General features: G+C 41.4%; 1 protein-coding gene across 1 annotated transcript; it reads left to right on the plus strand.

The window, feature by feature from the left end:
* The first annotated feature begins 7,753 nt into the window (after positions 1-7,753).
* Positions 7,754-8,770, plus strand: LOC106320050. The gene has a single exon (XM_013758417.1). It carries the CDS (start codon positions 7,754-7,756, stop codon positions 8,768-8,770), a length of 1,017 nt encoding a protein of 338 aa, XP_013613871.1.
* Positions 8,771-9,237: the final 467 nt, after the last annotated feature.

Consider the following 9,237-nt stretch of genomic DNA (forward strand, 5'->3'; position numbering starts at 1 on the left):
GGCTAGTTCGTCGGAATTTCCTCAGAATTTTTAAAATCCCCCAACGGCTCTCCAACGGCTCTCTAACGGCTATAATATATCCTCGGAATTCATCGGTTTTTTCCGAGGAATACATTTTTCCTCGGTATTCCTTAAGAATATTCCGACGGATTGATATTTCCTCGGAATTCCGTCGGTATATTCCGAGGAAATTCTGAGGAAACCAAATTTTGTGTTTCCTCGGAATATCCTCGAAAATTCCTCAGGATATTCCGAGGATTTCATTTTCCGTCGGAATGTCCGTCAGAATACCGCTGTTTTCTTGTAGTGCAAGAAGCTACAAAGAAGCAATGGAAAGCAAGGATTGGAGGTTGTGGAATGCAGCTTCAGATGAAGAAATGGAGTCATTAAAGAAGAATCACACATGGGACTATGTCGAAAGGCCTAAAGATCACAAGGTTATTGGGTGCAAATGGATACATAAGCTCAAACCGGGAATACTAGGAGTTGAAAAACCAAGACATAAGTCAAGGCTGGTTGCGAAGGGTTATGCGCAAACCGAGGGTATAGACTACAATGAAGTATTCGCTCCAGTCGTCAAGCATGTCTCAATCAGGCTTCTTCTATATACGCGTCAGACTTGGACAAGAGCAGGTCCAGTACTGGATACGTCTACACGGTGGGAGGGAATACAGTGAGCTGGAGATCGTCGCTTCAGAAGGTTGTGGCCCTGTCAACAACAGAAGCAGAATATATGGCATTGTCAGATGCAGTTCATGAAGGCATATGGTTAAAAGGCATATGTAAAGAATTAAAGCGACGAGATGAAGTGTTTGAGGTTCACTGCGATTCACAAAGTGCTATCTATCTAGCAAGGAACTTCGTCTACAGAGAGAAGACTAAGCACATAGCAACAAAGTACAATTTCATCAGAGAAGTTATCGCAGATGGAGTTGTGAATGTTCTCAAAATTCACACTTCGGTGAATCCAGCGGATATGTTAACCAAAACGTTACCTGGAGAGAAATTTGAAGGCTGTTTGGCAAAGCTGAAGGTCGTCGAAGCCTGAGAAGATCGGCGACAGTCATCTTTGGAACTGAGAAGGTGACTGAACTTGGATCTCGTCTTCGAAGTCAGAGAGACGAGGGGAACTGAAGATTCAGCAGAACCTAAGTGAAAACAAAGGGTTGAGGTACCGGGATCGGAACGAAAGACATGGCGGTGACTGGTCAAGGGAAGACAAGCTCACGGTGACTTTCGGACATAGAGGGTTTCAAGTAAAGGAGGAGTCGACACTAAAGGTGGAAAATGTGAGTTTGGTATTCGACTCATGAGCCAATGGGCTTGCGTGAAGTGAAACCCGAAAAGACAGAAGCTGGGCCGCGGAAGATATTAGCGAGGCCCAAAGTCCAGCTCTTGTATAAGAGTGAGACGAGAAGCAGAGGATAACGTACTCTGTAACAAACTTCTTCTTCTTGAGCTAGAGAGAGATCGCCATTGTAAGATCACAGAGAGAAAGCTTCTGTAAACACTGATATAGTAAATTATCAGGTTCCGATCCTGAAGGAGATGTACCCGGTGTAAAGGGGAACTCTAAAACTTTGCTTGTGTCGTCTCTTTTCTTGCTTTCATTTACATTTCCTTCGCTTGATCGTGTTCTGGAGTCGCGGCCTACACACGAGAGATAGAGAGTTAAACACACGAGAGTATAAGGAGAGATTGAAAGATTGAAGCTAGATCGAGTTAGATTCTTTCACAGTTTTGCGTGCTTGTCAAGTCTCTTCGCTTGTAAAATTTATATTGATAGTTTTTTGGAGTTTCAGTTTTTATGAGTTCTTTGAATTTTGTTTTAGCTGTATTCTTTGCGTATCTCATCATCAGGTGACTCTCAGTTTTTAGAGGATGATAAATGATGATGTTGCTCGTAAATTGATAATTATTAGCGCGGAAGAACAAATCAAACTCTAGAACATCAAGAAGCAAGCCCATCATTTATTTTATTTTTATTTTTAAGTATTAGTATCTGAGTTTGTTAGCCAGTGCCTGAACCTATCTAATGAAACTAGCTAGTGATGTTGGAGGCGGGTTTCACCTCCTTTGAAACCCACTTACAAAATCCGGCTTAACAGTCCGAAAACTAAGACAGTAATAAAACATAGTAGAACAAAATTCTAGTATAAGTTTAAAGAAAGTCAACGCCACTTCAATGAGTCAACCAAAACCATAAGAAAGATCAAAGCAATTAAAAAGGTTTTAATGGTGCCGGATTCACACCGGAGATCAATCTTTCGTTACGATCCCTATAGAAGACATGAATAAAAGAGAAGGAGGAGGAAGAAGAAGAAAGGGATCTGGACCTCTTGGCAGCCTCCATAGGCTTAAATCACATACTCTTATGTATTTCTTATATATATACAACTATACATTTTTATCCATCTTCGTTGTATCTCGATTCATGTTCAATACGAAACACATTTTACCTTGAAATCATAGCAAAAAAAGTCATTTTTTTTTTTCTTATTTGATACATAATATCAAAATCCTAACCCTAAACTTTGTGTGGGTCTGAAATCCATCATTTGACGCTTGAAAGGGGGAGGAAGGGTTAAGAAAAAATAGCCCTCTAAAGATCCGAAGTGAGACCAGACACACAATGGCTGAAATAAATATGTCTGCTTTAACAGAGCTTCATGATATATCATGGTATTTTTGGTCTTTTCAGTTCTTTTCCAGTCATTGCAGGTTTATAACATAGCTTTTGGAGCACTTAGGAGCTTGAGGAGAATGACAGCTGAAAACATAAGTGATAGACCATGTTTTGGGCTGGTGTCGATCGCATCCATTGATGGTGTTGGTCCACGCCCATCGGGATTAAGCACTTCACGACAAATTTTTATCAAGTTTCAAGAATTGAAGATGAGCCCAAAGTTTCCTTTATTTCCAATTAAATCCTTTTGTGTGTTTATGCTTTATTTAGGCCATTTTTATCCCAGCACCCCATTAAGGGGTGTTTTTTTTTAACTTTTTTTATCTGATTAAAAAAAAAATTAAAAAAGAATCAATTGTGGGCTGCCACGTGTCGGTGGAGCCTACGAACAGTACAAGCAACAAAGGAAACACGACGCTTATTTAGCAGGTAGAAACAGCGGTGCTTGAGTTTTTGGTGGGACTCCAGCCTCTAAGCACTCCATTTTTTCATGGGATAAAGATGCTCTTAGGTTTTCAAGAGTTTGGTGGAGAGAGAGATTTTGTAAAGAGAAGATTCTTAATTCAATTTATTCATACTATGATTTCTGATTCTGCTTATGTCTGAATAATTCACTTGTTAGATTGAGTTTTCAAGAGTTAAAGGACGAAAATTCATCAATTTTCACATGTAGTTTACTCTTGGACTATCGAGATGCTTGCAAGGTGAGGCTTGGCAAATGTTTCAGCTTTACTTCGTCCTGGAGGCATCTTTATCGGAACAGTGCCATATGCTAATGTTATTTTAAGAAAACTCAGAGAAGGTTTCTCTCTTTTCCAACAAGCTAGTATTAATCATTAGAAACCACGATCATTCAAATTTTATTGTTCGGTAATTTGATTAGACAAAAAATATTTTTCTTGTTCTGAATACGCAGAAGAATATCTTCTCTGGCGTTTACTTCTCGATGCCTTGTTGCATAAATTGTATCAAGTCGTCGTACACATATGTAGTCCATTTGTTGTAGAAATCAGTACATACATGGATCATGAAGTGTGCGGCTTCACGCTCACTCATCTCGGAATGAAATCTCTTGCGAAGTTTCTCAATTGGATCTCCTCTGCTGAAGCAAGGCAACCCACTTCCCACCATCATTTCCACTGTAATGATGATCCCCTCCATGTACCAATGAGCAGCCAAGTAACCTTTCACACACAAGCTATACGAGAGAGAGTATAGAACTATCTCATAACCTCTCATTGGAATTATGTCAAAAAGGTAAAGTGTGGAGAAATTTTAACTCACAAACTGATGCCAGATTTCTCTCTTCATATAACTTTATTGATCAAGCAATTGTGTCATCTCGTGGCTCAGTTTAAAATGTGCTTTCTCAAAACGCATGTTTCCACCATGGGAAGTTTCAAGAATGAAACTAAAATCAATGTGAACAAGCCTTCCCTTGCTGCATTCATGAAAATATGTAATGGTTATTTCATGAATTTTCCCACATAGATTCAGAACAGAGGGTTTCAAAAGTGTGGAGGTTATCATACTTGTCAAAGAGGAGATTGTCGTTGTGTCTGTCTTTGGGCTGGAGTAAAAGACTCACGACCCCATAACCAACACTGATGGTGAGGACGTTACCCCGTACCATTTCAAAAGAGGGTGAGCCAACGGGTCCAAACTCTGGTTGAAAGATAAAGACACAAAGGATGATCTTAGAGAGAGAGAGAAGCTCTCAAGTGTGTCTTGGTCGTGCTGAAGCAGTTGCCGAAGTACTTGACGGAGGAGAGACAAAATTGGGTAGATTAAGAATCCTTTAGTAGCACGTTTTAGGGTGTTAACACTAAACGTGTAAAGCTGAATAAACAAGGTCATGTAAAGATTGTTTAAAGGTGATTTCTAATAAAGCAAAGAGGTTGTTTGTACTTAATTATTATCTCTCGGTTTACTTTCTGCATTATGATATATTGTGTTTTTGGCACATTATATGTATGTCTTACTAATAGTTTTCAAGGTTTTATCGAGTCTTTTTAGTCCATTTGAGTCATTACAGGTCTGGAGTTGCATTGGATGATAGATAGACCAGACGGAGGGAAAGATGAGAAAAATAGTGTGAATTGAAGTCTTTCGCGCAGAACAGTCGACCGGAGCAGCATGAGTGCCTGCTCCAGCGGTAGAGATAAAAAAGGAAGTTTCCAAATATTTCGAGATTTGCCCTAGATTTCCTATTTTTTTCATATAGCCGCCTGTGGCTCCGATATATATAGTCTCCCATTTATTACTTTAGACCTACCTTAGTTTTTACGCAAGAAAAGACCTGAGAGAGGTATGATTTTTGGGCGATTGCTACTTGTAAGGGAGAAGGCCTCATCTATCTCCTAGGGAAGATTATCCTAAACCCTCTGATTTCTATTATTTAATATATGCAGTATTATTAAGAAATTATGCTTCTCTGTTCTTGTGTTATGTCTGAGTAGTCACCGAGTTAGTTTAGGGTTCTAGGGTTTGGATTCGTGAGCTGAAGCATAAATAAGTCATCTTAAGATTGTCTACATTCATATCAGTTCTTATTCCTTGCATTGAACTGATCACTTAGTGCATGAATTAGGGTTAATCAATTTAGCTAGCCGTTAATTGATAACTTGATATGAATTGAATGAGCTTTGCATCCCTAGTCAGCGAGAATGGATATTAGGGTGTATTGTGAACATATCGGACTTGATCTCTAAAGCTTGCTAGCGCGTCTTGATCCAAACGAGAGTTTAGGCATCAAGACCGACTAACAAAAGAATCAATACCACGAGAGTGGGTTGATTCAACCTGAGTGATCCGAGTTTAGATTTGTTATAAACTGAACTTGAATAATTGCTTGGCTTGCGATTCCATACCTGAAGAAGAAACCCTAGACTAGCGCCTTTAAATCAATTCAAAACAACCCCATCTTGTTACTTGTTATTTATGTTATTGACTTCTTTAAAAACCCCCCACTTTGTTTAGCTTAATTCTGATCCCACAAAGATAAAGTGTGAACTGGTCCTCTGGAATTGAATCTAAAGATATTATAGCTACACTGTTAACTTGATAGTAGACAAAGATCCAATTTCAGTGTATCAAGTTTTGGCGCCGTTGCCGGGGACCAGCTTTTTACCTTTATTTTTCGGTTATTTATTTAGCCTAAAACCTCTAACTTGTTTAACCCTCTTTTTGCAGCGAATGACCCAAGTGCATGACCAGTAGACATACTCGGAGCAATACACAAGGGGACTTAATTTCGCTTACAAATCAGGAACTCACAAGCTTAGAAAGAACCAACCGTCAACAAAAATCAATTACTGCCACAATGGCCGACTATGGCACTCCAGAACAAATGGCCTCTTCTATGCAACAGATGCAGCAGCAGATGCAGCAGATGCAACAGATGCAAGAGTTGCAGCAAACAATCACATCGCAGCAACTGGCTGCACAGCGGGAACCACCTGTCCCAATTGGTGAGAGGAACCTACCGCATAACATCCCTGCTACGCGCTCTGCTATCGCTCCACTACCATGTCAAAAGGCAGACTTTGAGATAAAACCCGGCATGATCAATCTTGTCCAGAGAAAGATATTCCATGGACTGTCAGCTGAGATACCAATGGAACACATTGAAGCTTTTGAAGAGATATGCAGTTTCACTCGTGCAAACGGCGTCCCACCCGGCTACATCAAATGCATGATGTTTCCATTCTCTCTAGCGGACAAGGCTTCACGATGGCTTAAGTCATTCCCTACAGGTTCCCTAACTTCTTAGGAACAGGTTAGAGCAGCTTTCTTGGGTCACTTCTACACGAAAGCCAAAACAGCTGCCCTAAGGAACAAGATCTCCTCCTTCAAGCAACTCGCTAATGAACCTTTCAATGAAGCGTGGGAATGGTTCAATGATACCCTCAGAGAGTGTCCTCATCACGGCTTTGACGATGACCATGTCCTAGGAATCTTCTACGATGGTGTGGAATGGGAGTTCCACAATGCTCTAAACGCAGCGAGCAATGGAGATTTCATGACTCAAACCACCGGCTTTGACGATGACCATGTCCTAGGAATCTTCTACGATGGTGTGGAATGGGAGTTCCACAATGCTCTAAACGCAGCGAGCAATGGAGATTTCATGACTCAAACCACATAAGGAACTCACGCGCTAATAGAGAACATGACAGCTAGTTCGTCCAACAAAAACGAGGAGACTGACCGTTCCAAGAAGGTGAACAGCATGGACACTAGGAAGATTGATGACCTCGCCGCTAAAGTCGATCTCCTGCTCAAGAACAATCAGAATAAGATCTATGTCATGGAAGAAACCAATCTGGAACCAGGAACTACAGATGCTGCAGCAGAAACTGAGACATCGGAAGAAGATCAGCAAGAGGTCAGTTACGTCAATGGGCAGGGTTGGCAGTTCAAAAACTACCATCCAAACCCTAATGTGAGGAACAACCCGCATCTGTTCTCATACAAGACCAATCTGGACAACCCCAACGACAGACCTCAAGGAAATCAGTTCCAAAACCCTTGATATCAGAAGCCATACTCTCAGAATCAGAATGGAAAGATGTTCATCCTCAGCCAAGCTCAGAAACAGTTTCAGAACAGGCAGAATAATCCGCAAACTGCTCCTGCAACCGCAAGCGGACAGCCAGATGAACTGAAAAGAATGATGCAACAACTTTTGCAAGGACAACAGATTCAAGGAAAAGCACTGAACCAGGTTACCAACGAGATCAACACTCGGATGGACAACATGTTCACGGAATTAAATTCCAAATATGATGCTGTAGCGAGCCACATAAGAATGATGGATGTTCAGATTTCTCAAACTGCTGAAACAATCAAGAGGCAACATGGAACACTTCCTGGGAAAACAAACAAGAATCCCAAGGACTGTAACACAGTGGAGTTAAGAAGTGGAAGACATCCCCAGATCCTGTCCCCAAAAAGCTCACTGCTAAAGAGAAGGGAAAACAGAAAGATGGAGAACAACCTGAGGATGTCTTGGACGACGAACAAGACGCAGAACAGCCAGCTGTGATAGAACCAGTAGCTCTTACGATGCCAGATTGGCGTGTTCCTGCTTTCGTCTACACTCCAAAAGTTCACTACCCAGTCCCTGCTAAGAAGTCACGTAAGGATTGCGAAGAGATGAAGTGCAAGAAGATGCTAGAGGAGTTGAATGTCAAGCTATCTCTCATGGACGCAATTCAGATGATTCCCTCAATGCGCAGTCTTGTGAAAGGGCTGGTCTCTGGGAAGACCTCTGCAGACAGCGATATCATGATGGTCTCAAAAGAATGCAGCGCAGTCCTTCAAAACAGAACAATCAGGAAACTGGAAGATCCTGGAAAATTTGTCCTCTCGGTTCAGATTGAAAAAACAGTTTTCGCCTGTTCCTTATGTGATTCAGGTTCCAATGTGAATCTCATGCCCTATTCAGTTGCAAAACGTATGGGACTAACCAACTTCAAGCCTACTAGGATTTCGTTGGTGTTCGCGGACAGATCAGTCAAGATGCCAGTAGGTGTTCTCGAAGACCTACAAGTGCAAATTGGCAACACCACTGTGCCGGCGGACTTCGTGGTCCTGGAACTAGAAGATGAACCAAAAGACCCTCTCATTCTGGGACGACCCTTCTTATGCACAGATGGTGCAATCATTGATGTGCGTCATGGGAGGATCGATCTCCAACTAGGAGATATTGTGATGAAGTTCGAGATGGACGAGCTGCTCAAACGGCCTATGATAGATGGTCAGAACTTCACGATTGACGACGAGAACGCCGCCTTGACCCCTCAAGAAGGGATGATTGAAGAAATCCTCGTAGATGATCCTTTAGAAGTGGCTCTGATACGTGCCGAGTCCGAGCAGAACACGTGCAACATGGATGCTGATGGGTACAAAAAGATGTTAGACTCGAATGAAAGCATTGAGAAGACGGTCGCTTTTCTAAGTCTGGGAAGACGAGCAGTCAGATTTCACCAGAAGGAGCAATTGCTCCTAACAAGCCGGACAAGCCGACCAACCTGCTCGATGATTCCTGAAGCAAACTCAAGGCTCCAAATATCGAATTAAAGTCCCTTCCGGCAGGACTCAGGTATGCGTTTCTTGGACCTAATTCAACATACCCTGTCATTGTGAGCTTAATAATGTAGAAGCTGCTAAACTTTTGTGTGAATTGAGAAAATACCGAAAGGCAATAGGGTACTCATTAGAAGATATTCCCGGTATTTCACCTGATTTATGCATGCATAGAATACATCTAGAAGATGAATCGATGATTTTTGTAGAACATCAGAGGCGGTTAAACCCAAATCTAAAAGATGTTGTCAAGAAAGAGATAATGAAACTTCTAGAAGCTGGTGTAATCTATGCGATCTCTGATAGTAAGTGGATTAGTCATGTTCATGTAGTTCCTAAGAAAGGTGGCATTACTGTGGTCGCTAATGAAAATAATGAATTGATACCTACTAAGACAGTAACTGGTCACCGTATGTGTATTGATTTTCGGAAATTAAACACAGCCACACGAAAGGATCACT

Source organism: Brassica oleracea, unplaced genomic scaffold (genome assembly GCF_000695525.1).
Source record: "Brassica oleracea var. oleracea cultivar TO1000 unplaced genomic scaffold, BOL UnpScaffold00779, whole genome shotgun sequence".
Classification (NCBI taxonomy): Eukaryota; Viridiplantae; Streptophyta; class Magnoliopsida; order Brassicales; family Brassicaceae; genus Brassica; species Brassica oleracea.

What these genes read in the sequence shown, in the direction of transcription:
- LOC106320050 (XM_013758417.1), top strand. Translation starts at nt 7,754, where the DNA reads ATGCCAGATTGGCGTGTTCCTGCTTTCGTCTACACTCCAAAAGTTCAC.